The sequence below is a fragment of the Podarcis tiliguerta genome (genome assembly GCF_965153285.1).
Source record: "Podarcis tiliguerta genome assembly, chromosome: 1".
NCBI lineage: Eukaryota > Metazoa > Chordata > Lepidosauria > Squamata > Lacertidae > Podarcis > Podarcis tiliguerta.
This window is the reverse complement of record NC_139534.1, coordinates 100,450,377-100,478,186: the sequence shown is the minus strand read 5'-3', so window position 1 is coordinate 100,478,186 and position 27,810 is coordinate 100,450,377. Positions and strand designations below refer to the sequence as shown.

Below are 27,810 nucleotides of genomic sequence, written 5' to 3'. Positions count from 1 at the left end.
TTAAATTAGCAACAGGACTCTAGATCTGAGAAACAAATAAGTAGGCTGTGTAGTCCTGCTACAATGGAATGCGAGGACCGTGAACAACCAGCAGTGGTATGGGACCAGGGAATGCTGCAGTGAACAAAATGGATTTGGAAAAGATGAATTTTTTCAAAGGTTATGCAGGGGCTTCCTATCTGTTAGGTGATTACAGAAAGAGCTTGGACTCTGTTCAACTGCTCCTTTCCCCACTGTCTAATGTGCAAGAAGCACTGTGAAGATACACTGATCATATCACTCACGTCTTAAATGTTAGCTTTCCAACAGTGCAATCCTATAAATGCTGATCCATATGTTCAGTGCTTTTCCCCCCTAAACAAATGTTTAGGGGCACTCTTATTTTGAATCAAGAAAATCACCATTTTAGAGTTCAAATCGGGAAAAATAAGTACAGTAAATGGGCAAAAGTACAAGGATTCACAAAATGTTTAGGGGCATGTGTCCCCCTGCGTTGTCCCCTCCCCCCGAAAAAAGCACTGCATATGTTTAATGGGACTTACTTGCAGGTAAGTAAGCATAGGATTGAAAGTTTCATCTCATAACTAGCTAGCTATCCAGCATATACATTAATATATTTATATGCACACATGTGCTTACATGGCTGTGTATGCAAGTAGCTTCTTCCATTCTCTGCCCTCACGCCCCTAAATTCTAGTCAGTACAAAAAGAAAACCCTGTTTGTCATGCAGTACAGAACGAATTTTCCTTCAGCTAGGACTATGCTCCCTTTTCCCCTTTCCTTGTGAGTGCCAAAATCATCCCTGGTATGTATGGTTACATTCACAGCATTGCAGTGGTCTGACTTCACTTTACACCCAAGAAGTATAGCAAGGCAGGAACTATACAGTTACATTCATTTCTGTGTTCTGCACAACATCTATAGCACTTTCTATGGTATGTAACAGTTTAACAGAAGCTATTGCAATCCTTTGCAAATGTTGAATAGCAGTGCATCATTACCCAGGTGTCACTATTTCCACAACCCATATCTTTGAGGAGAGCAAACAATTTCTCATGCTCTAATTGTGTAACACAACTGTTTTCTGGATGCAACAACCTCCAAGTATGGTGAACATTTTGTTGCTATATTAAAACACTGTGCAAATTAATTAACCCGTCTAATACGGGCTGCTAATGGCTGTTTGGAATGTTGAAGTAATAGCTCTTTGTATTTTGTCGGAATTTGCTGACACAAAACTATCAGCACCAACATTCCCCCCTCCCCAATTAAAGCTCATCAAAATTATATTGTTGATTTTAATCTGAGGGAGACTGTGTTAACAAGAGAGTGGGGTAGAGACCTCAGTTTGACTCTTTTAAGTTTGAGGATCTCTTCAAATCCAAACAAAGCTTGGATACCAAATGTTTTCTATTTCTAGTCATCTATGAGGACTTCTATATTTACAGGATTTCTCCATTGCTTTGCCTGATCCAAGTTGCCTACAGTAAAAATGGGTCATTAGTACTTACACATCACTGGTAAGAAGGCAACATGGCACACAAGGGAGCTCTCAAAAACAAGTACTAAAAATTAAATTCCCCATTTCATTTTCTTTGTAAAGTAATATATAATTGGACAAATTATTGTCAAAGCTCCCTGCAGGGATGCTTATCTTCTTTTATTTCTCTAAAGTTCACAGCGAAATTCTCAGGGTATATAAAACAGTCCAGCTATTAGGCAGAAATATAATGACTCTCTTTTGCTTCTATGAAAACTATATCTTGTGGGAGAAAATGCCACAGTTTAACTTTGCTCTGTGTGAAGAAGCACTTTCTTTTGTCTGTCCTTAATATTTCAACATCCTGCTTCATCGAATGGCCCCTAGTCCTTGTGTTAAGAGGGAGGGAGAGGGCATCTCAGAAGCTTTTCTCACATGGTCCTTCAACTGTACACAATGAACATGTGGAGATGAAGCAGGATCATGCCCACTGTACACGCCCTGGACCTTCATACATTGACTGTGCCTATGTCCACAGAGCTTACACACATACAGAGTAACAACCATGCCACTAGGAATTAAGGTAGTAACAAGTGGCCAATTGTATCCACCAGTTAAGAAATAACAAAATTACCATCCTAAACGAAGTTGGGAAATGCCATTAAAATCAATGAGCCTGCTCAAGCGCTTGGCTGCAGTTATTCACTTCAACTGGAATGAAAATAAACCATAAATATCCAGTGGACTCCAAACATTGTTACATAATTGAAAAACAGCTGTTGTAACGGGATGCTGGACAACCTCTCACTACTTCTTCAAAAAAAAAAAAAAAAGAGGGTGAGAGCTGGGAAATGGGGCTTCTACTTGCACTTGCAACTGTTGATTATTGGTACCTTATGCTGGCCTTTTATCTTCCTATTTCTCACAGTGCACATTTTAAAACCTTTTGTGTGAAGATGTCTTCTTTCATAGGAAAAGTATGATTCATTTTTTAAACAAAATAAGTGGGATGCTTGAAAAACTGGGAGGTGAACCATACTCTATTTAATTATGTAAACAAACAGAAAACCAAGCATAGCTGCTTCGCTTTGGGTCGGAAAGCAAAGCCACATGTAAATTGAGATTTACATATATGTCTGTCTATTGAATTCTCCTAAGAAGCTCATGCACATCACGGAAAGCTTGTAAAGCAGAGGTGGCAGACTGTCTTCACAACATTAGGAAGGTGTGTGAGATGAATACCAATCATTTGTCTGCAGGTTGCTTTCTGTGCAAAGCATTTACTCACACAGAAGTGGTTGTTCTGAGGAAAACCATTTCTATAATTATGACCAGTTACCAAATCCATTATCTGTTCCCGTAACGAAGTGTATTATGTACTCATGTCGGAGTTCTAAGCCTTTTTTAAAAAAAATGGTAGTGCTTATTTATTTATTGTGTCATTTTGCTGTATAGAACCAGACTGACCATTAGGCAGGGTAAGAAACCACGTCAGGAAACAGATGCTAGGGGCAGCCCATTTCCTCAACTGTTCCTCCTGAGCCTCTACCGCATGGGTAGGCAACCTAAGGCCCAGGGGCTAGATCTGGCCCAATTGCCTTCTAAATCTGACCCCCAGACGGTCCAGGAATCAGCGTGTTTTTACATGAGTAGAATGTGCCCTTTTATTTAAAATGCATCTCTGGGTTATTTGTGGGGTATAGGAATTCGTTCATTGCCCCCCCCCCAACATATAGTCCGCCCCCCACAAGGTCTGAGGGACAGTGGACTGGCCCCCTGCTGAAAAAGTTTGCTGACCCCTGCTCTGCCACCTCCACCATTCCCATCTGTTGACACCTCAGAACCAGTTTGAAGAGGTTCAAAAAAGGGCACCCACAATGATGAAGAGGCTGGAGCAACTTCGCTATGAAGGAGGGTTGCAGCATTTGGAACTTTTTAGGTCACGTGGCAGAAGTTTGTAAGATTATGCATAACATAGAGAAAGTAGACAAGAGAAAAGTATTTCTCCCTCTCTCATAATACCAGGACTCATGGACATCCAATGAAGCTAAGTGTTGGAAGATTCGGGACAAATAAAAGAAAATACTTCTTCGCACTGTCCATAGGTAAACTATGGAAATCACTCCCACAGATGGCAAGGGATGGCCAGCAACTTGGACGGCCAGCAGACTGGGCAGGCAGTTGAGCCTTTCTTCAACACTTATGATAGGATCATGTTCCTCCACCACACCTGAGGCAGGAAGCCCAATTAGGGGCCCCAGGAGCAGCTGTATGGCATAAGATAAGCCTGCTGGATCAAGTCAGTGGCCCATCTAATCCAGCATCTGGTTCTCACAGTGGCAAACCTGGTGCCTGTGGGAGGCCTGCAAGACTGCGTGCTCTCTGCCCACCTGTGATTCCCAGCAACTGTTATTCAGTGCAGGTAAAACATGGCCATTGTGGCTGGTAGCCTTTTCTTTCCTGAATTTGTCTAATCCTCTTTCAAGACTCAACTGCCTGTGCGGTCTGCTGGAATGTGAAAGGGGCACCATCTGGTCCTTCACCCCAGGTAGCAAAATTATTTGTTCTGGAACTCTTGCTGTACATACGCTCAGATGCCAGACTATCGGGGCAGACCTTGGTTATATGGTGCCATGTGCAAGGCCAAAATTTAGCGCTCTCTGGTAGGGTTCTAGAGGTCCCACCTCCTTCCCAAAGCTGGGCAAGCACTAACTGGGTTTTGGGAAGGAGGTGGGAGGATTCCAGCACCCTGCCAGGACCCTTGCACCTCCTTCCTGAAGCAATCGCTTACTAGGCCTTGGGAAGGAGATGGGGAAGCACCCCGTTGGCCCTGGTGTGAGGGAACCTGCCCTAAATCCACTTCTACAAACTATTAGTCAGTAAAAGACCGAGGAAGGCTGATTAAAAATGTTTCCAAATGATGAGCAGTTTCTTCTCTTTCTTTCTTTCTTTCGAGGACATAAACACCCTTAATCAAATTTTCTAATCACTATCACAGTTTTTATCTGCCCTTTCCCATATTAGAGCCTGTCAGTGCTGAGCCTGGTATGTACAAGCAGAAGGGCCAAATCCATCAGAATTCAAACTCGAGTTACATGGGAAGAACAACAAGAAGGGTAATGCAGAAGCTAGGTAATGAGGCATACAGGTGGGGTGGAATCATGGACCTGCCTCATGACCCTAGCACCGCAGCCACTTCTTTGGGTTGGGTTGGTATGGGACAGTACAGGGCAACAGTGAGACCCGAGCTGCTCAGGTGTTTCAGCAGGAATGCTGGATTAGTCCTTCTGGTGCATCCACATGGTCCTGTCCCAGCCCTGTCCAGGTAAGCAGCAGCAATACTGGTGGCATGAGGATGGCTCTATACATCACATGTGCCACCTTCCCTCATGAAAATTCATTAGCATTTTAATTAGGATTTCTCCCAATATACACATTTTATTGACAATTTTGACAAATATACATATTTTTGCTAAGCATATTTTCCTGTCCGAAGCGAGAGTCAAGGGCAGGTGAGCACCCAGTGTCAGTGATGTTAACTCTTTATTCACAGAAACCAAACCAGTGCAGGCCCAGTGATCACAGCAGCTCTTCCCAGTAGGTCTTGCCCCAATGAGGCAGTTGTGAGAACTGAAGGTCCCCACCTTCCCACCACTCCCTAAGGCTCCTCTGCCAGTTCCTTCCCTAGTAGCCTAAGGTTCTGGCTTCCTGCCTCTCTTTGCTCTGCCCTCTCCATTTCTCTCTGTGTTCTGGGAGACCAGGGAGGGAGGGGAGCTAGCCACAGCAGGAAGGGGAGATTCCCTGGCTTCTTCAGCAGCCTGCCTCATCTCTATCTCTTGACCCCTCTCTGCTTCTGCCTCAGAATCTGAACTGCTCTTGGCACAGCCTCTTCCTTCTCACTAAACCCCATTGCCTCTTTAGCTTCTCTCTTCTCCCTCTGACCATGTATCATCATCCCACCACCAAACTCCTGGCTCTGAGCCGTCTTCCCCTTGAGGGGGTCCTCAGCTGGTGTCTCCCAACACTCCTTTGCATCCAGCCAATCCATTACATTTCCCTCTTATAATGCATTTGCTTTCACTACTACATGCGTCTATATGCCTGCTTTACCTCAGCAGATGCATTTGTGTACACATTACACCCCGCGTTGCAAAATTCAGAGAGATGTGAATTTTGAAGGATAGCCGTGTTTTGGTTCGCATATTGTTGTTTGAAATTTGTGAACTGGGGTAAACTCACATTTCAAGGTGACCTGAACCAAATCCCTCCCCCATGCCTAGTGGTACCCTCTCCCTCACAGGTAACATGTAGAGATAAAATACTTCTGCTTACTTTCAGCTGCACCAAATGCACATCCACATGCTTGCTGTCCGAGTCCTGCTGCACCGAGTAAGTCAGGTCCCTGACCCTTTCTGATGTCATCCGCAGCCATGTCTCAATCTCAGGCAAGTGGAGAACGATTTTCCAGTCGGCTCCCGTGTGAAGTGGAGGGGGCTTTTCATACTGTTGCCCGGAATCAATATCTTTCATGGCGTCTTCTCCGCCATCTTGCTCGGTGGTGGGAGTCATGTTAATGACCATGGGAGATGCATCTGCAGCTACAGAATCCAGTTCCTGAGACCTGATGGGAGAAAGTGCTACTTCCATGGCTAATGTCGGGAGCTCTAGACCATAATTCTTCCTGCTGTGTATACAAAAGAGAAGAAAGGCAATTGTTTTAAAAGTGAAAACTTGGATTATAAGTGTTCTGCCCACTCCACCCAAAATGCACATCAGTTTGGATTGCTAATAATATATCTGCTTAAGCTCAGGAAGGGTTCCACCTTAGCCTCAAAAGCCTGAAAAGCAGCCCGTGTGCACCGCAAGCTAAAAAATTTAAATTAAATTAAAATTCTGCAGAAACACAACCCCAATTCAACACTGAGGATAGCTGCTATGAACCTTGCAAATTAAGTAGGTTTCCATAACTGATTTTGCTTCTGCTGGTTTTGAGTTGGTGTGAGAATTTATAGACAGCAATACAGCCTCTGACCACTAGAAATTCCCATTAGCACCCCACCCTCCAGTTTCTGATATTACAGTATTCATTGTTTATACATTTTCAAGCACACTTTCATTGCCAAAAGACACATAAACTTGCAAGGGACGTGTAGAGTTAATGAAAACTGAGGTTTTATTGAAACTTGAGCATAAGTTGAGTTACATGCAAGGCTGGCTTTGGAAGATAAAAGTGAAAGAATAAAAAAACCCAAGAGTATAATGGGATGGGAAATGGCTGCCAGTCTGATAGCAAAAAAGAAAGAAAATTTTAGGAGGGGAAACAACCCCTCTGGTACTGCCATTGCTAATGGCGATCACCAACCCTGCAGAAACATTGGAGAATTTATTTTCCCTTTTGAAGAAATTCAATGAAATGGATCCCAATTTTTCTGCCCACAAATACAGTGGGGAATTTTATGGGGCCATTTCCACACAGCTCCAGTGATAGCTATAGATAAAGGTCATACAGATTACTCTCCCCTCTTCTCCACATTTGAAGACAGTTGTGCAATATCCAGTCGACACATAAATGTTTGGGACTGAGGGTTGAATAGCCTTGCTGTGATGGACTATGTTTCTATCTGGTCCTTAAAAAAATAATCAGTGTAGTTTTATGCTTCAGCAGTAGAAAGCAGGGGAGGGGGGGGCCTTCAAACCACTAAATAAATTTATGGCAAACAGAAATAGAAATAGAAACAGAAATATGTCAGGGTTCTGCTAGGAGAGACAATAGCCTTGTTTCATCCAATAGCCTTGCTTATCACTTTTATTAAAGGTTAGCTGCCTGAGCACTTCTATGCTGCAATGAACACTTTATAGCCATAATAAATACATAAATAGCAATAATCACAAATGCTTTTTAAAAAATCTCGCAAAAGCATGGGTGTGTATTGCTTATCCTCATGAACATCACTGATATTGCTATCTTTGACATGTGAGCAACCACATTTTGGCAATGAGTACCATTTGTGGAGGAAGAAGTTAGGTTTTTAAAAATAGTCTAAGATACACTGCATTATGCTGGGGGGGGGGGGGAAATCAACACAGCAACAAAAGCTGAACCTCAAGGAAAGGAAACATGCCATATGCAACAATCAGGCAGCAAACATATGCACTTTTTATTGTGCTAAATACTGCTAATCTGGAAAGGTTTAACATGTTCCTAATGCAATACTTCCCAACACAAAACACTGGTGTGGGTGGGTGGGTGTACTTTATGGTTGCAATATTAAACACACTTTCTTAGGAGTAACTCTCATTGGATTCAGTGGGACTTACTTCTGTGTAAACGTACATAGGATTGAACTCTAAGGATGCAATCCTAAGCACATGCGTCTACTCCAAGAAAGTTTCATTGAGCACACTCAGCGCTTACTTACAAGGAAACATGTCTAGGATTGTGTTGCACATGTGGTTTTGACAAATATGCCATAATGTCCCATCTAATGGTGACAATAGCAGCCAAATAGTCCCCACTGAGTGTCACAGTTGCATGGTGCCATTTTGTAATTTGAGAAAACCTTCCCCGCTTGAGAACAAAGAAACACACCTATCTTAATTATTATTTGAACCCAGTCTTAACTGTGCCATTTCAATGAATTTTATGAATGCTATCATGGTTCCTAAACTACTCTCAGCAGCATTCTGCATTCTGAATGCTGGATTCTGATTAGGCCCACAAAATTCACCATTGCCAATCTGAGCATCGCTCACAGGCAAACTAATTACTTCCTACTGATCAATATCTAGTACAACCCCAGGAAGCACAACACACAGCACTTGCCCAGTGGCTGTTGTATATAAAACTGACTCCTTGTGAAACTCTCTAAGCTGCTCTCTCTCTCTCTCTCTCTCTCTCACCACCCACCTCTCTGTGTGTACTGTATGTGCGTTTCAACAAGGAAAATAACACTTAACCACTAACATACACCTTTAGAGCATGTTTCTGTATAAACACATTACGGAAACCTCTCCGGGGTTGAAAAGAGAATGTTGGAGGAAGATATTCTGGTGACTCTCATTGGCATGAGTAACTGCTGGTCTGCTTCCTCTCATTGCACTCTTGAGTCTGCACAGCACTAATACTACCGCTGTCATACTGGCAGCTATTAAAATTAAGACAAATCCTTTCTCCTATTACCCATAACAAAGTCACCATGAATCACTGCCAGTTACTGCATATTCTCTCTCTCTCTCTCTCTCTCTCTCTCTCACACACACACACACACACACACGGAGGCTGAAAGTCTATCACATTTCCACACTGTCAAATTTCTTACAAACATAATCAAAACATCCCAGGCCAGGGCTTTCCAGCCCTTCCCTCCCCGTTCCTTAAAAGCTCACACTTGCTTGCGGCATGTAGAAATCACTGAATAATTGCACCTAATTCACTACATGGTTTCCCAGAAGAACAAAAAGCTGCTCTAATCCAGCTCCCTAGATACAAAAGGAAAGCAAAGATCTCACACACATTCCCAAGAGAAATGGCATCATCAGGCAGTGTCCTCCCCGGGTTGTCATTCTTCCTACTAATCTAGGAACGCCAGGCTCCTCCTCCCCGTCCTTCTCTTCGTCCACTAGCGTTCTGCTTGGCAGAGCAAGGCAACTGTCGTGTCATCTCTACACCAACCTATAAACCAGGCAGGCAAGATAGCCGAAACAAAATGAGCTCGATGCACGTGGCAAAGTGGGGAGAAAGGCAGGGGACTTGCCAAGAGCCTTATTGCTCTGATGAAGTCAGAAAAGTAGCTAAAATGCCACCACAGGGTTTAAAGAAAAGGTTAACAAATCCAGCTAGGAAATTTTTAGTCTGAGCTAGAGAGTGTTTTGGTCAAGGCTACAGACTGTTCCAGCTGCTATCCGCCCTAATAAACTAAGTGACCACTCAACAGGATAATTCAGCCGTTGCTGGTAGTCTCCTAATGCACTATTATCTCCTGCAGCTAAATGGATTTAAGGATCCATATTGCTCTGTTGAGAGCCTGCGTTTCCAGAGTCAGAACTCTGCCGACTGATTCACCATTTGTCTGACTCAGGAATAAGGCATTTCCACATATCGCAACTGCATGATAAGGCTGCATTGGAAGTGAATTATACATGATATAAATACATGGCACCTTTAAAAAGTGAACAAAACAGTTAGAGGTGTGATATAACCAGTGTAAAAAAAGAAAAAGAAAGTAAAGAAAAAGAAAAAGTGGGCATTTCCTAGGGTCGCCATATGTCCCGAATTTCCTGGACATACCTGGAATACTGCAGTCAGAAGCAGTGTCCAGGCGAAAATGTCCAGGAAACCATGTCGGCAGTGTTGTTTTTGCTGATTTAAAAAAAGCTCCAAACAATGGCAACCCTACATTTCTCCTTCTACATCTTAGAGGACACATAAGCTTGACTGAGCATTTTAGATCTTCATGATCTATCATATATTTAGTTGTGCATCAGATGGTCACAGTCCAATCCATGAGTCTCTGGTATCAGAAGTATCGAATTAAAGGATTACTGCATAGCAACATGCCACAGCTGTTCCATGCTGGCCTATTCACCTACCGAGCTGACCTGGAACATTGGCAGTGCCTGAATGCCCACACCACAGGGGCACACCACAAATACAATGAAAGAAACAGCTGGGCAAATGTCCCTTTAATACAGCGCTCACAAAAACACATCCCGTTCAAACGTAAGGTACAGATGATAACTGCTTTATCTGTGCCTCTTTCTTCCTCCTGGCTTTCTGTGCAGCTAGATGCAAAGCCTTTTATGCAATGTCTGAGATCTGTGCCTCACCCTTAGTGCGTAAGCCAATAAGCTTTCGGAGCTTCTCACAGAACTTGGTCCTCAGATTACGCTGACTCAGCAATCCATCAGTGCACCCATCAGTAACAGTAATTGGTTCATGACAGACAAAAACTCATTAAGCATGTTAGGGTACAGAGAGGGGACATGTATCGATCAATGTTGTGTCCCCAGGATAGTGTGTTTCCTAATAAGATCTTAATTCCCTCCCCCCCCCAATGACCCATATTGTTAAAGCCAGCCTCCGTTCATTAGGCAGCCATCTGCCTATTATGAAAGCAATTCAGTTTCAATTTCAGAGATCTTAAAAATAAAGGCTGAGGAAAGGTATTTCGTTAACCACGCTCTCTTGCTGAATTTTAAATCAAGTTACGTAACAGCTGGTGCTGGAGGAAACTATTTTTGTCCAGATCGCATCTATCCCTCATTCAGCTGCAATGCAACTAATCTCTTTTCCTCTTTATAAAATCTATGAAGAAGCTAAACCAGCTAACTTTGATAAAAAGAGGGAGAGAATGAGAAAATCGATCTCTTTATTAGGTAAAACAAAACATTGGTCTGGTTCCGATGTCACACTAAGCCAAGCCATGGCTTGCCACAAACACGCACGCTGCCAGAGATGAGTCCATGGTTACTGTGCTCTTCCTTGGTCAGTCCGCTGCTGAGCTAAGCCATGGTTTACTTTAGCATGGCGTCTGAACCTAGGCTTCTGGTTTAGCTCCCCTGGACAAACCATGAGCTCATGGTTAGTATGGAGAAAGCTAAACCACAAGACTGGATTTGGACAACATGATGCTAAGTCGAACTATTGCTTGGGTCAGCACAGCAGCCAGAACAACAGGAGAGGGAAGAACAGCCGTGATCTCTTCTCCCAGAGTCCATGCGTTCACATTAACCCATGGCTTGGCTTAGCATGACATGCAAACCAGGTCATTATGCAACATACAGAATATAGAAATACAGGCTTGGATGGTATTTCCCAGCTTCACAAGGCATAGTTTATGAAGCCAGATATAACTGCTAGGCTTCGGTACTCGTCTGTCACCCCTCTCCTCCTTTACTCAAATGCTGGCTTTGAAACTGCATTCCTCACTTGCACATAAATCTGAGTCACTGTTAAGCCTGAATCAGGGTACTCTGCGTGGTCTTCAAATAAGTTTTACTCAAAGCAGACCTGCTGAAACAGACTAACTTAGTCATGTTAATTAATTCCAATGGGTAAACGGAGTAAAAAAAAAGTTGAAGACCTCACCCTGTTTTCATCTTTGCTCAACTAACCATGATAATAAGTCTGAATTATTATGTTTGGTTTGGGCATGATGTGTAATTCTGCTGTAATTCAAGTGTAAAAGGAAATTGAAATTGAATTGTGTATGAGGAGAAGTGTGGGGAGGGGTGATGGAGGAGCTGGCAAACCCTATGCTTGTTCCTGGCTTCATAAACCATGGTTGATGAAGCCAAGAAAGAACATCCAAACCCGGTCATACGGTTGATCCTTAGAACAATCTACCACAGGCACAGAATATTATTTATTGACATGTACATTCCACTACAAAAACCACTTCTTCAGTTGCTATATCTGCTGCTATTTATAAAACTTCATTTCCCCATTTCAATTAAATAATACACACTTTGTTCATAGTGTTGTAGTGAGAAGGACAATAGCCAAGAGTTGTGTGAGAGACCTGGGCGAGAGGCAGGCAGAAGCCAGAGAGGAAGAGTCATGCTTGATTCCTGTTTGCTTCAAAGGCTAGGACTATGGGAGAAGCAAGACTTTATGGGGTGTGAGTGCTGTTATCCCCTCCATCTTAGGCTCAGGTTGTATATATGTGTAAATAAACCATATATCCTAAAGACAACACAGTCTCCATTGTCCCTCATTCCAAGGAAACTGAACCCCTGTCAAGCGCATGGAACCCCAGGAATCTCACACCACTCAGAGATTGGGGTTGCGTGCAACATTATCTATCTGTAATTTATAGCCAAACGCAAAGGAACACCACTACCACCGCAAGATAACTGGGTAAAAAGCAAAATAAATACCATGTATTTTGATATGCAGTTTCAAGAGGAAATTCCATCACATACAGAATATAAAACATTTTAAGAGTAGTTTAAGCATATCAAGTGATGTGGAATTCATAAACACTGGAGGCAGTGGTGAGTGGGTTGTTAATTTTTATATTCAAGTGAATTCTCATTCATTGAATAATAACTCTTTTTTTATGAAGCGGCTTCGGAATTAAATAACTTAATTCAGATAATCCCCATCTTCCTGTACTCATTCCTCACAAGCATTCAAGCACAATGACTTATTTAACTGGCTTTTAAAAACCATCATCATCGTTATTATTACTACGAGTTGATTCTGGCCTTATGATGGCCTTCCTATTTTTGTTTACTGCTGTTTTTAAAGTAGGTTTTATGTATGTATGTATGTGAAGAAGATGACTGCTAAATGCTAGTAAATGCAATTTGATCTACCTGGGCAGAAGAACATTTTCAGTTCAAGACTGGATGAGCTAGAGTTTTAGGGGACAAAAATTCATTTTTTAATTTATCCATTTATTAAATTTATATCCCACCCTTCTTCCCAAAGGAGTTCAGGGTGGTAAACAACAAACAGTAAAACAACAACAATAATAAAAATCTTTAAAACATTACACCAAAAGGAAAGCAGTAGGAGAAGAGAAAGTGTGGGTGACCCCAGGGTGGATATCAAAAGAGAAGTCAAGGAAGCTGTGCTGCTCTGCTGCTCCTTTCTATTCATTTACTCTCTTCACACAAATGGCATGTAACAACAACAACAACAACAACAACAATTTATTATTTATACCCCGCCCATTTGGCTGGGTTTCCCCAGCCACTCTGGGCGCCTCCCAACAGAATATTAAAAACACGATAAAACATTAAACATTAAAAACTTTCCTAAACATGGCTTCCTTCAGGTGTCTTCTAAAAGTCAGATAGTTGTTTATTCCCTTGACATCTGATGGGAGGATGTTCCACAGGGCGGGCGCCACTGCCAAGAAGGCCCTCTGCCTGGTTCCCTGTAACCTCACTTCTCACAGTGAAGGAACCACCAGAAGGCCCTTGGAGCTGGACCTCGGTGTCCAGGCTGAACGATGGAGGTGGAGACACTCCTTCAGATATACTGGACCGAGGCCGTTTAGGGCTCTAAAGGTCAGCACCAACACATGTAAAGAAGACTTTCATGGTGGGTGACTTTATACACTCCATATTTTACTTATGGTATTACCCTGATATCCCGCATTTCTTCCAAGGAGTTGAAGGTGGCCTAAGGGGTTCTCCCTACTTCCTCTTCTATCCTCACAACAACTGTGTGAGGTAATTTAGGTTAAGAGTCTGACTGGCCCAAGGTGCTTCATGGCTGGGTGGGGATGTAAACCCAGATCTCCCAGGTCCTGGTCCAAAACTCTAACCACTTCGCCACACTGGCTCTCATATGATGTCCCTATTGAAATACCCCACAAATGTCCCAGAAAAACTGAGACATCCCATTTTCCCCATAAGAGCACAGCAGCCATCTTGGGTACCACAATATCTCGTGATTTCACGCTGCAATCTCATGCAGCACCTCAAAACGCACATTTTTTAATGCAGTGAAAGTGCAAAGTGTGTCTTGTGGGCTCCGTGATCTCTCAAATGTCATGTGACTTTCATGGGAGCACGAACAGGAAGTGGCACGTCCCAGTTTGGGACTCAATGTGTTGTGAATTGCCCTGTGGACAGGGCACGTGGTCAAACTATGTAGCCTTTTGGTGTCTTCCAGCTCAATTATTCCAGGAGGGATTTTGATTATTTATACCTCTCCTTGATGACTGCCTATGAGAAACCTTTGCCAATCACAAAGTGCAAGAGGGCCACAAAGCACAGTTCTAGAGAGTTAGACTGAATGGACCAGGGAGCTTGTCTCCCACACCCCTCAGGCAGATGTAAAGCGCAATGTGCAATAGCTGGTGCAAATCTATCATTACAAAAGACACACCGTTGGAGGAAAGTGTGTGCATTTTATAACAAGCCAATGGAACCGGAACAGCTGTAATAAAAAGTGATCTTCACAGAATGTGTACTCTGCTGGAAGGCTTTACTGTGAAAAAATGGTTTTAAGTATCAGGGCTCCCTCATGTCTCAGGAGAAGAGACCTGTTGAGATGAGAGGATTTCCTATCCATTTTCACTTGTAACACAAGCTGCTGTTACTCTCTGTGTCTTTCAAAAACAGAGCAATTGGGAAATGGCACAAAGAGAGAGAACAGCTTTAGGCAAGCAAAGACAAATTAGCAGCTTCTCGTGAAATTGACAAGAATACACCATGATTTTTAACAGCTAATTAATTATACCCTGACTTTGTCACCTTCAAGGCTGTGTTGTCCACATTGCCAGTCCAAAACCTTGAAAACAATTAAACAGTTAATGCCGTGGCTTGTTAATATATTATGCCAAGGGTGGGATGACACTCTTTTATTATGTATTTATTTATTTTACAAATGTGTAAATCTCCAGGAAGTGTTTCAAGAGTGTGAGATTCTTTTCAGCACCAGATTCTGCTTTCTAAACCAGCTTTTTATCTTTTTAAACTTTCAGGCTACAGGAACTCGATGTTGCACACTATAACTGGCTCTTAGGATCTCTCCTGCACACACACTCAAATTGAAAAATCCACCTGGGTCACCATCTATACATGAGTTTGTGGGTAATCTTGTTGTCTGTGCATCCCAGGACCTCCATACACAGATCCCAGCAAGTGATCACAGACCCTCCAAGTGTCCCTATTTCCCAGGGACAGTCCTGGATTTACAGAAACTGTCCCAGTTTCTGATTTGTTCCTGCAATGTCCCACTTCTACTTAGGACATCCGTATTTTCATTGGAGAAAATGTTGGAGGGTATGGAGTTGTGTGACCCCCCCCAGCAAAGGAGATAAGTAACTATACAACCTTTAAAGGACAGTCCTGTATAGGGGAGTTTTTAAATGTTTCTGCACTGGAAGGACAGATTGTGAAGCTAAGGCTCCAATACTTTGGCCACCTCATGAGAAGAGAAGACTCCCTGGAAAAGACCCTGATGTTGGGAAAGATTGAGGGCACAAGGAGAAGGGGAAGACAGAGGACGAGATGGTTAGACAGTGTTCTCGAAGCTACAAACATGAATCTGACCAAACTGCGGGTGGCAGTGGAAGACAGGAGTGCCTGGCATGCTCTGGTCCATGGGGTCACGAAGAGTCGGACACGACTGAACGACTAAGCAACAACAAGATGTTGCAAACCTCACAGAGTGGCTGGGGCAACACAGTCAGATGGGCGGGGTATTATTATTATTATTATTATTATTATTATTAAATAGGACATTCCTATTTCCATCAGAGAAATGTTGGAGAGTATGTGATCACCAAATTAAAATGAGCATTTGCTTCAAGTAGGAAATGCTTACTGATACACATGAAAATTTAATCAATCAAATCAGTGTTTTAAGGAACAGTTTTTTTGTTCCAGTACAGAAATCTGTGACTGTTTCTACACCACTCCATGAAGCTAAAACAATTTAAGTATATCATCTCAAGGAGCTGGTGGAACAAAACCATATGGCTGTAATGATACAAAGCATTAAATGTAATCAGGCCAAGTTAAATTTCTCTGTCTTCTGTATAGCTCAAGTTATTTAAACAAAAGTAACAGTGGGTGGCTTGAGTCAAATTACATTCACTGTAGGACATCAAATGATACTATAATTAACCACAAGATTTTGTACAGTTCTGGTTTTTCCTTTGAATAAATGATACTAACCAATCTATTGACTTGCACCTATTCACATTTTTCCTCCCTTGACATCCGGGTGAACTTCATCAGCGACAGGACATCAAGAAAAATTAATCAACCTTGCATAATTAATTAGTTAAACAAGATATCTCAAGTACACTTTGAATGCCCCAGTAATTTAGATTAAACAATATTTTCAGTAAACTGTACTCACTGTGTTTACAATGGCAAGGGATTATCACACACACAAAAACCCTTTTAATGACCAAGATATTATGGAATCCTGTTTGTGTATTCATGAACTTATGGGCTATATAATAGCTTTCCTCCCCATTTGGCATTTTAATGTGCTAAGGAGCAGCCTATGATGCATCACAGACAGTGCCGGATTTACGTGTAAGCTAAACAAGCTATAGCTTAAGGCCGCACACTCTTGGGGACCAGAAAAAAATTCAAGGGGGGGGGGGGGACTGGATGTACATTTCCAAAATATAAGATAAAAAAGAAATAAAATGGCTTTAGATATCTATTAGGTCCATAAATTACCATATAGCAGGCTTCCTCAACCTCGGCCCTCCAGGTGTTTTGAGACTACAATTTCCCGCACCCCTAACCACTGGTCCTGCTAGCTAGGGATCATGGGAGTTGTAGGCCAAAAACATATGGAGGGCTGAGGTTGAGGAAGCTTGCCATATAGCATATATTCAACACAAAAAACAGCTTTTTTTGTCCACAACAATTTGTTGTGGACAAAGGACAGCTGGACATATAAAGGGCCCCATTACCTTCAGTAGCTTAGGGCCTCATCAAACCTAAATCTGGCCCTGATCACAGAGAGCAGGATGGTAGGGTGGTAGAGAGCTGGTGCCCCGTGAAGTGATGGCTGGTGCCCACTGGGACCAGAAGGGCAGAATGCTGGGAGTTCAAACAGTAGGTGGAACCAGAGCCAATGGTAGGCATGACCGACTCATTTGAGTTTTGTTTCCATCTTCTCCCCTGGAGACTGGCTGAAGGCAGAATGAGATCGGTAGGGCAGTGCCCTGTTTGCCCAAATGGGCCAGCCCCCACCAGTCCCCTGTGAAACGCCCCTAATTGTTTGTTTATAAGGCTTCTCAATTGTTTATTACTTTCTCGATACAGTATTTCCTCTACATGGAAAGACAGGCTCTGGTTGATTGAGCAGGTGAGGGAGCAGACCAACCATGGGTACTGTCAAGAAGGCGGTAGAGGGAAAGGACGGGCAGATGGGGTGTGTCAGCCTGGGAAGGTGGCCCATCTAGGAGAAGGAAAACTCTGATCCTAAACCTTGCTGCCTTGTGCGATATCCTCAGGAGAAGAAAGGGCTAAGGAATACAGTGGTACCTCGGGTTACATATGCTTCATGTTACAGACTCCGCTAACCCAGAAACAGTACCTCGGGTTAAGAACTTTGCTTCAGGATGAAAACAGAAATCGTGCTCCGGCGGCGCGGCAGCAGCAGGAGGCCCCATTAGCTAAAGTGGTGCTTCAGGTTAAGAACAGTTTCAGGTTAAGAACAGACCTTCGGAACAAATTAAGTACTTAACCCGAGGTACCACTGTAAAGCCCACACAAATCCATGATGGTTGGATGGCACCTTCTGGCAACTCCTGCAACCAAGCTGGTGTGAAATTAATTGGTCTTCTTTCCTTTGGACCACATAAGCAAGGCCGAGAGGTAGGTCTTGTTGTCTGGGCAACCAGGACCTCCTTATACATACTGCCCTAGCTTGCACCCTGGGGAGGTCACACAGCAGTTTGACAATGGAGGTGCACGCCATTGTCTCTTGTAACAGACAGATACCAGCAAGTTAGGGCTCCTAAAGGTCTTGCTCTGGCCGGTGAGGTCACTTTGGTGCTGATAGCACGGTGGTTTGACTTCTCCCTGGAGGCACACTCGGTGGTCTCTTGAGACAGGAGAATGCCAGCAATTCTGACAGCTATTGGAGGGTGGGAATTCAGGTACTCTGACAGCACTAGAGGGTTATTTTCTATGAAACGTATGTCCTAGATTTTTTTAGTCTGCATGGCATGGGCATTTTTAGAAAAGGCTTTTCTCTAAATGAGCATGCTCCTGTAGAGATGATACTGCTGTTAAAACATGTGAAATGTTTGATCTGCCAAAGTTGAAGAAAAATATCACGCAGAAGAGGGTCATTTAATTTTTGCTTCTTATGTCGGAGGAGAAAATAGTTCTAAAAAATTATGTATAGATTACAAAGCATACTTTGTTCTAGCCAAAACTGCATAAGGGAGGAAAAGTCATTTAGCGGAACAAACGTAGCTCACTGGTAGAGCATCTGCTTTGTGTACAGGTCATTGGTTCAGTCCTTGACATCTCTAGGTAGGTAAGGGAAAGTATCCTGTCGTAAACCCTGGAGAACTACTTCCAGTGTAGACAACACTGAGCTAAAAGAACCAATGATCTTACTTGGTGTGATGTGGGTTCCTATGCAGGCAGTAATTGATGGTTTGTTGATACTGGGTCTACTCACAGACAATAAATTTCACTTACAGCAATCAGAAAGGCTGCACTTGAGCAATGATTCAGCAACTTTCTTCTGATGAATGGATCTAGACACAGAAAGGCTTGCAATGGAAATCAAAACCACTAGAGCACAGGATTGCGCTATCACTCTAAGCCAGGGGTTGCCAAGTTTTGGGGACCAGTGGGTCCATTCCAAATTTTGGGAGAGGATGCTGTGAAAGCCATGCCCAAAAAGGCTGCCATGGGGATGCGACATAACACAAAACTAGAGTACACTCGTCGTTGCTTCTCTCCACTCCCCCAATGTCCTGCTGGTCCTCATTATGGAGATGCAGCTGTTAATGGCATGAATCCTGCTTTCTCCAGTGCCAAGAAGCAAGCTCAGAGCCTGGCAAGACTGCCTGGGGGTGCCAATGCAGGCTTTCATAGGCACCAGTGACCACAGATGTTGTGTTGGCACCCCTGCTCTAAGTCACCTGTAACCTTCCTCTGCTTGTGAAAGCATATGAGCAACATGCTCTGCAATGGCACTTTATATAGCAACCATGCTGAAACTTAGCAAAATGGTCAGTAGCCTGGAATCTTCAGCTATGCCATACTGAGGTTATCACAGAAGATCCAGATCTAAATTTAATTAACAAATAAGCAATTGGAGATGGTGCTCCCTTGGGCCTAACTTGGAGGGAAGAGAACCTCTCTGGCCCATGGGACTAACTAAGCCTGGCAGAGGTCCTAGCTTTTGACCCATGAGGCCATTTCTCCTATGTTTCTTCTCTATTCCATTTCTTAGGAGATGGGGCATTTGATCTGCTTTCTTCAGATAGAACACTGTACAGTAGTCTTCAAACACATGCTGTTACCTATCTACAGTACCCATCTACCCACATATAACAGACTTGCCTCTGAAATGATATATTTATTTTTTTTGCAAGGCATAGTTGAGGCAGGGATAGATGGAGCTCTCCAGAAAGAAATAATTTTTCAAATCTCAACACTGTCCAAAACAAACAGGATGGCAGCAATGTCTGTGATCGACAAATAAAATGAAAGTGTGCTGCTATGGTCCATGAATGGCTTATTTGTGCACAGTTTAACCAGCCAATGGGAGTAGAGTAAAAAGAAAGCGCATGTCTCATACTTGACGTCTAGAGGAGCTGGCAGTTCCATAAAGGCACAAACTCGTATGCACAGCAGCAAATCTGACAGGAAAGCTATTTGTAGATCCAGGTGTAACACCCTGGAAAGAATTTAGTAGTGCCAAAGCAGCTAAAGCAGAAATTGTGTGCACGTTTAACCTGGGAGTAAGTCCCAATGAGCTGAATAGGATTTACTTCTGAGCATGCTTGCATGCCTAGGATTGCACCATAAAGGTACAAGGAGTAGAGATCAAGTCCCAGGGAACTAAGGAAGATGTACTTATGAGCAAATATGCTCAAGATTGCACTGCACGTACAGTGGTACCTCGGGTTAAGTACTTAATTCGTTCCGGAGGTCCGTTCTTAACCTGAAACTGTTCTTAACCTGAAGCACCACTTTAGTTAATGGGGCCTCCTGCTGCTGCCGTGCCGCCAGAGCACGATTTCTGTTCTCATCCTGAAGCAAAGTTCTTAACCTGAAGCACTACTTCTGGGTTAGCGGAGTCTGTAACCTGAAGCATATGTAACCTGAAGCATATGTAACCTGAGGTACCACTGTAGATGCCGTAATAAATATTGATATTGAAATAATGCTTTCCCCAAATATCATATTTTTAATATACACATAATACAAACCTTCCATTTGACATTTTAAGGATGATCATTTAATCAGTACCTATATTGATGAAGATTTCTATGTCCATTTGCTGATTTTTATTCAGGATGTGTAGAGAACTTGCCCAGGATAATTCCAATATTGGATGCACATGGTTGATTGTACTCAGCAGTTCTTTGCTATGCAATCATCTGGATTGTTTTAGAAGAACGTTTGATAGATACCTTAAATAATGTAAAAGGTACATATCTCAATTTCAGCCATGTTGAAGTTTGCTCTAACTAGATTCTGCTTAAGCGTGCTCTCCCATTTCCTAGAGCCTCAAACAGACAGAATGCCACCTTATGGGTGTCTGTCATAGCAAATTATTGTCTCCAATGGAGGTGCCCACAGCCAGCCAGTCAGTAAAAATAGACCCTGCTGCTTCCAAAATGCAAATTCAGAGTGGCAGGATTGGATTTGTCCTTAAGGCACATCCTTTGTAGATCTATGCAACATGACAGAAAATGAACATCATAGAAAATATATGTAATGCTGGGGAATAAAAATATGAAAAGGAAAGGGAAGAGGGGAGAAATGTAAATATTCCAGAATAAAGGGTCTATTATTTTAAGAAATGTCTTTTAACAACTAGAGAACTGTGGCTTTTAAGTAGGTTTGTGCTGAGAGAGCTCTATCCCATGCTGAAAAATGAATCTATCCTTTAAAAAAGGGCTGCTAAATGTGACTGCCCAGGGAGCACTGACATCAATATTTTCAACAAAAAAAGAAAGAACAGCATTGCACACGATTAAATTGGTGGATATTCTCACAGAACATTTTCATTGCATTTAAGGCTGCAAATGATAGAATGAAAAATGTCCATTTGACCTAGAAATAAACAGCAGATTCGGTCACTCACCAAGCTGTTTCTCGTGTCCTGCTGTTAACGTCAAAAGCAGCAGAGGCGCCTCTCTGATATATGTATGCTCTGGGATCTGGGAGCTCCAGGGCTGCCTACAGTCAACTGCAAACCTACAGCCATCTTCCATGTGATTGCTGACAAACAATGGCTGGCACAACCCAGATGCAATTCCATTTCTGGATGAGGAAACAGCAAACAATGCTTCTCTACTTTGTGGATTCATTTCACAATGCTTCACAATGCAATAACTAGTTGCTGAGGATGTTGGCAGTGAAAGACTACAATTCTGCCTCAGGCGTGAAAGAAGTTGTATTTCATATACTACATAGCATATAGTGAATACTTATCAAGAAATCATTTGGACTGCAGAAAGCTCTAATCTTACACCTGGCTATCCTCTTCCTCTTTCTGCATATGCCTCTCTCACCACCCATCCTGGTTTCTTCTCTCAAGAGTAAACAACACACACAGCAGATATGTCCTCTCTCATCCAACACAGCTTATGTCAGAGGGGCTCTGATTCCTGGCTCAGGCTGTGTATACAACTATACCTTTACAGCACATTCAGAGCACATGCTTTCCCTCAAAGAATTCTGGGCACAGGTCACAGAGTTACAATTTGCAGCAACCCTTAACAAATCACAAGGTAGTTTTATCTAAATTTGCATTTATATGCATCAATTAACATATGCAAAAGTATGTTTCTGAGCACAATTCAAAGTGTTGGTGCTGACCTTTAAGGCTCTAAACGGCCTCGGACCAGTATATCTGAAGGAGCGTCTCCACCCCCATCATTCTACCCGGACACTGAGGTCCTGCTCTAAGGGCCTTCTGCGGGTTCCCTCACTGTGAGAAGCCAAGTTACAGAGAACCAAGCAGAGGGCCTTCTCGGTAGTGGCACCCTCCCTGTAGAACGCCCTCCTACCAGATGTCAAAGGGAACAGCTACCAGACTTTTAGAAGACATCTGAAGTCAGCCCTGTTTAGGGAAGCTTTTAATGTTTGATGCATTACTGTATTTTAATATTTTGTTGGAAGCCACCCAGAGTGACTGGGGAAGCCCTGCCAGATTGGCGGGGTATAATTATTATTATTATTAAGCAAATCGTGTTCACTTTTTTTGACAGGACATAAGTGGGTGGCGCTGTGGGTTAAACCACAGAGCCTAGGGCTTGCCAACCAGAAGGTTGGCAGTTCGAATTCCCGCGATGGGGTGAACTCCCATTGCTTGGCCCCAGCTCCTGCCAACCTAGCAGTTCGAAAGCACGTCAAAGTGCAAATAGATATATAGGTACCGCTCCAGCGGGAAGGTAAATGGTGTTTCTGTGCGCTGCTCTGGTTCACCAGAAGCGGCTTAGTCATGCTGGCCACATGACCCGGAAGCTCTACGCCAGCTCCCTCGGCCAATAAAGCGAGGTGAGCACCGCAACCCCAAAGTCGGCCACGATGGTCAGGGGTCCCTTTACCTTTAAGTGGCCTCTCTAGAGTTGATGCAAAAATAAAAGTGGAAATGAGGGGATAGAACGAGGTGCATGGTAGCAGGGAAGGGGCATTGCATGGGGTCAGCTAACTCCTACAGATCCTGAGGTGCATCTATTAGACAGAAGACAACATAAGAGAGCACAATAGCCCATGCAACATGTGGGACGGAGACTGGATCTCTGGTTGGTTTTCTTAAGAGTTCATAATACCAAATACCCATAACACCCCTCTCTAATTTGTATTAGGGCTGCAGCTTGCAATGCTGGGTGAAGGAACTAACCTTTACTCTGTTCTGGCTTCTTGGTGCTGCTATTTGCCCTGTGGGGAAAGATATACAGGTACCTACAGCACAACACAACAGCTTTTCTGTGTGCTGCTCTCGTTCGCCAGAAGCGGCTTAGTCATGCTAGCCACATGACCTGGAAGCTGTCTGTGGACAAACGCTGGCTCCCTTGGCCTATAGAGCCAGATGAGCGCGCAACAACAGAGTCGTCCACGACTGGACCTAACAGTCAGGGGTTCCTTTACCTTTATAGCACAACACAAACTAGAAATCTTAATCCACCCCCACAAGAAGATACTAGGTGTGAAGATATTCCACTGTCAGGGCCAGCCTAAGCTATTTTGTTGCCTGAGGCAAAGGTCAACATGGTGCCTTCCCCGATTTCATTTTCCAAAGCTGAATGGACCGCACCTGAAGGCAGCAGGCTAGCTTGGGGAGCACTGGATAGGCTGAATGGTTTACAAAGCTCCAGCAACTGGCTACCATTGTTCATTGCCCTCCAGCACTTGCTGCCTGAGGTGGCCACCTCTCTCTGTCTTCACCACTATCTCATCTAGCAGCCCCCAACCCTGGCAGCACACAGATAAATACTTTGGCAACTTGAGTGCTTCATCAGCCATCTGTTCTGTCCCTTGTGCATGAGGCAAATCACCCACCTTTTCTTTAAAGTGACTCATTAACTTAATTCAACCCATAACATGTTTTAAGAATTAAAAGAAGATTCTGTGTGGAGCAGAGACAAATACAGTACAGTCGTACCTTGGTTTTTGAACAGCTTAGTTCTCGAACATATTGGCTCCCAAACGCCGCAAACCCGGAAGTGACTGTTCAGGTTTGCGAACTATTTTTTGGAAGCCGAATGTCCGACGGGGCTTCTGCGGCTTCCAATTGGCTACAGGAGCTTTCCGAATGTTTTGGAAGTCAAACAGACTTCCAGAATGGATTCCGTTCAACTTCCAAGGTATGACTGTAGTTGATATGTTTAAGGACCAGAGTGTAAATACACAGAAAAGTGTGTATTCCAGCCATCAGATAATAAACATTTCCCCTAGCTTTCATAGCATTCAATGAAACTGGGAGTCAGACAGCCTGAAACAGCAAGTGACACCATAAACAGATTTCAAATGCTGTGGTCAGTTTTAATTTTGTCTTCACCATGGAGACTGAAAGTATTTGTCACAATGCCTTGCTGCACGTAATGCAGCCGCTATCTACAGAAACAGAGACAAAACTATATAAGTAAATTGGTATTACAGCAATAGTCTTTTAACACCCAGGCAGACCAAAAGGCCAGGAACAATTTCTGCTAGCAGTGAAGTGGAAAAAGCTAAAAAGCATTTCGATGACAGAAGCTAAAATGGTTTGATTTAATAGCAAGTAACATAAAGATGTGACAGAAACATTCGATCAGCAGTTGGTATTACAGGTGCATGAGAGCCTCGAGTGGCGGGACAAATAATCAAGGGGGCAAATGGAAGTGCTAAAAAAATGAAAAATCTCAGGATTCCACTTAGCAGGTAACTTGAGTGAAGTTTAGTTTGTCACGTCTTACTCCTGGCCAAAAGCAAGGCAAGATCTGTTCTAGAAGAAACATTAATGCTTTGAAACAAGACACAGGTATACAGATAAGACTTTCAGGCTGTTCACAGCACTTAGCGCAAGGACTGTGACCCTCCAGATATTTTTGGACTACAAGCTTAACATTTATATGAAGCCACAAGGAGTGGTCATTTGAGGATTTGGAGCACAGCATCATCATCATCATCATTATTATTATTATTATTATTATTATTATTTATTTTTACCCCACCCATCTGGCTGGGTTTCCCCAGTCACTCTGGGAGGCTCCCACCAGAAGAAGAAGAAGAAGAAGAAGAAGAAGAAGAAGAAGAAGGAGAAGAAGATAAAACATCAAACATTTAAAACCTCCCTAAATGGGGCTCCCTTCAGGTGTCTTCTAAAAGTCAGATAGTTGTTCCCTTTTACATCTTGTAGGAGGGCGTTCTACAGGGCGGGCACCGCTACTAAGAAAGCCCTCTGCCTGGTTCCCTGTAACTTCACTTCTCACAGTGAGGGAACCTCCAGAAGGCCCTTAGGGCTGGACCTCAGTGTCCGGGCTGAACAATGGAGTTGGAGACACTCCTTCAGGTAAACTGGGCTGGGGCCGTTTAGGACTTTAAAGGTCAGCACCAACACTTTGAATTGTGCTTGGAAATGTACCAGGAGCCAATGTAGGTCTCGGTGGCCACTCTCAGTCACCAGTCTAGCTACCGCATTCTGGATTAGTTGCAGTTTCCAGGTCACCTTCAAAGGTAGCCCCATGTAGGGCGTGTTGCAGTAGTCCAAGCAGGAGATAACTAGAGCATGCTTGTGAGACAGTCTGTGGGCAGGTAGGGTCTCGGCCTGCATACCAGATGGAGTGGTAGACAGCTGCCCTGGACACAGAATTGACCTGCACCTCCATGGACAGCTCTGAGTCCAGGATGCACACCTGGTCCTTCAGGGGCACAGTTACCCCATTCAGGACCATCAATATGCCAATGACACACAGCTCTATTTCTTCACAGCATCTGAATCAGAAGTGGCTGTACAGGCCCCAGAACAGTGTTCTGGCTGCCGTGGTGGCCTAGATAAGAATCAGGGATGACAGGAGTTGTATCCCAGCACACATTCCTCCATCACTGATTTGGTATGTTTAAAGGTAAGGTTCATCACAGAAGATACAGGCAAAACAGATGTACCTTTCCAGAAGATATCGAATGCAGACTTGGGGCTGGGCCCATAAACCTAAAAACTGCTAAACCAACGCATTTAATGGTGCTTAATTGGCATTACTTACTGCTTAGTGATGTCAGACTCTTTTGGGTAACTTCATGATACCCCACTTGCTAGACACAAATTAGTAATTGTCAAAATGGAAACAAGAGCATAGATATTCTTCCAAAATAAATTCATAACTAACTAAAAAAAAAGTGTTGGTTCATTAAAAAAATTGCAAGTTAAGATAACCTGACAAGTAATTTTTAAATGCTGGCGTCTCCAAGAAACATTTCAGAAATTTATATTTAAACCGAAGGATCATGTTGCCATGTTAGCCATGAACAGTAGATGCAATGCTTCACAATGTAACAGCCTAAGCCTGATAGTCTTACGCGGACAAGAAATGATTAATATGCAGTGAAATAAATTAGAATGACTATAATTTAGACTATAATAAATCTTGCCACACTTTTGCGACTTTTTGTTGATTGTGTGATAAAAAGTATTGCCTAACAGTGGATTTGGGAGGTTTCTTCTTATGAAAAAAGCATTGCTATCTTTGCCTTTTATGTAATAAGGCAGTACGCATTTTAAATATTAAAACCAATAAATAATTTAGTTTCCCACATAGAATACGTTTCTATCCTTTGCCCTGCTCTTCCTACAATGTTTTCTACAGTGTCTGCTCCATCACATTTTTTGTGTGCAACAAACAATGCCTCAGAAGGAATGCAGAACTCAGTCAACCTACATGTGGCTTTAACTCCTGCCTTCAAAGGCAGCTTCTCCCCCCCACCCCCACCCCTCACCGCAATGTGGGAGACCCTATCTGGATCGGATGCAGTTGAAGGGGGCAAAGCACTTTAGAAACAGATTAGGAGGGGTCCACACCTGCAGTTTGCATTTCAAAAAAAGAAATCCCATTGAAATATGATTTATTGATGCAATTTCCCAAATTAAATGCGTCTCCTCTGTATATCTGATACAGTCAACATGAACCTAATACTGATTCTAGGATTCCATTCTAGCCAGGACAGAACAAACTCTAGGGAATGAGAAGCAGGACCAGAATAAAGGTAATTGGTTCAATTCTTCTTCCCGCTACCAACAGCGCCCTTCTCAGGCACAGTACCCTGGCTGTGGAATGACCTCCCCAGTGTCCACCCACCTCTCATGCGCCATTCTACAACATTGCATTGGTGCCCCCTGCAGGGTGGCGCCCAGGGCGACTGCAGAGGTCACGCTACCCTAAAACCTCCCCTGCTTTCTCCTTGCAACTCACTGCATCATCTGGTTCCACCAACGTACATTTCTAACTGAGCACTAAAATGCAGGCTTTCAAGTAGCTCAGTTCCACATTGTAACTAGTAGATGGTCTTTATTTGTGCTCCACTTGGTACAAATTACCAGCCGCATAATGTATCATGCATTTAACTACACATTGGTTTGACCTACCTGACACTGATTTCAAGCCTCTGAAAACAATCATTTGGTAAGAGAATGCAAAACAACAACAACCCCACTTTACATTGCAAAAAAAAAAAGTTAACTATAGCATGTGAACTAAAAACAAAACAAATTAAAGCAGGAAAGTCTTCATGCTAAGAAGGAACATTTTGGTTCAGTAAAAATCAGCTGAAAAGAAACTCAGTATGGAACTCTTATCTGACACCACTGAACTCACCTAATAATTATCATTATTTATTATTATTTATTGAATTTATATACTGGTCTATACCCGGGAGTCTCAGGGCAATTCACAGAACAAAATCAAGATATAAAAGCACAAAATACATAATAAAAATGAAAACAACAACCTAATAGCCCCCCCCCAAAAAAAACACATTTTAAAAGGGCATAGGATGTAAATCAGATCAAACAAATGCCTGGTTAAAAAGGAATATTTTTTCCTGGCGCCTAAAGGTGAATAATGAAGGCACCAGGCAAACCTCCCTGGGGAGAGAATTCCACAGATAGGGAGCCACTGCAGAGAAGGCCCATTCTTGTGTTGCCACCCTCCAGACCTCTCGA

At 43.1% G+C, this 27,810-nt stretch overlaps 1 protein-coding gene across 4 annotated transcripts in view; it reads right to left on the bottom strand.

The window, feature by feature from the left end:
* AKAP6 (A-kinase anchoring protein 6) overlaps positions 1 to 27,810 on the bottom strand; it is a 247,747-nt gene that overhangs the window by 201,565 nt on the left and 18,372 nt on the right. For 2 of the 4 annotated variants that reach the window (XM_083452107.1, XM_083452108.1), the window contains exons 1-2: positions 8,995 to 9,071; positions 5,814 to 6,165 (exon numbers count right to left, since the gene is read on the bottom strand). In XM_083452107.1, the coding sequence (XP_083308233.1) occupies positions 5,814 to 6,165; positions 8,995 to 9,044 (402 nt within the window). In that variant the 5' untranslated portion in view covers positions 9,045 to 9,071. Of the gene's footprint in view, positions 1 to 5,813; positions 6,166 to 8,994; positions 9,072 to 27,810 lie in introns of those variants that run through there. The other 2 variants (XM_083452109.1, XM_083452110.1) reach the window with 1 other exon arrangement.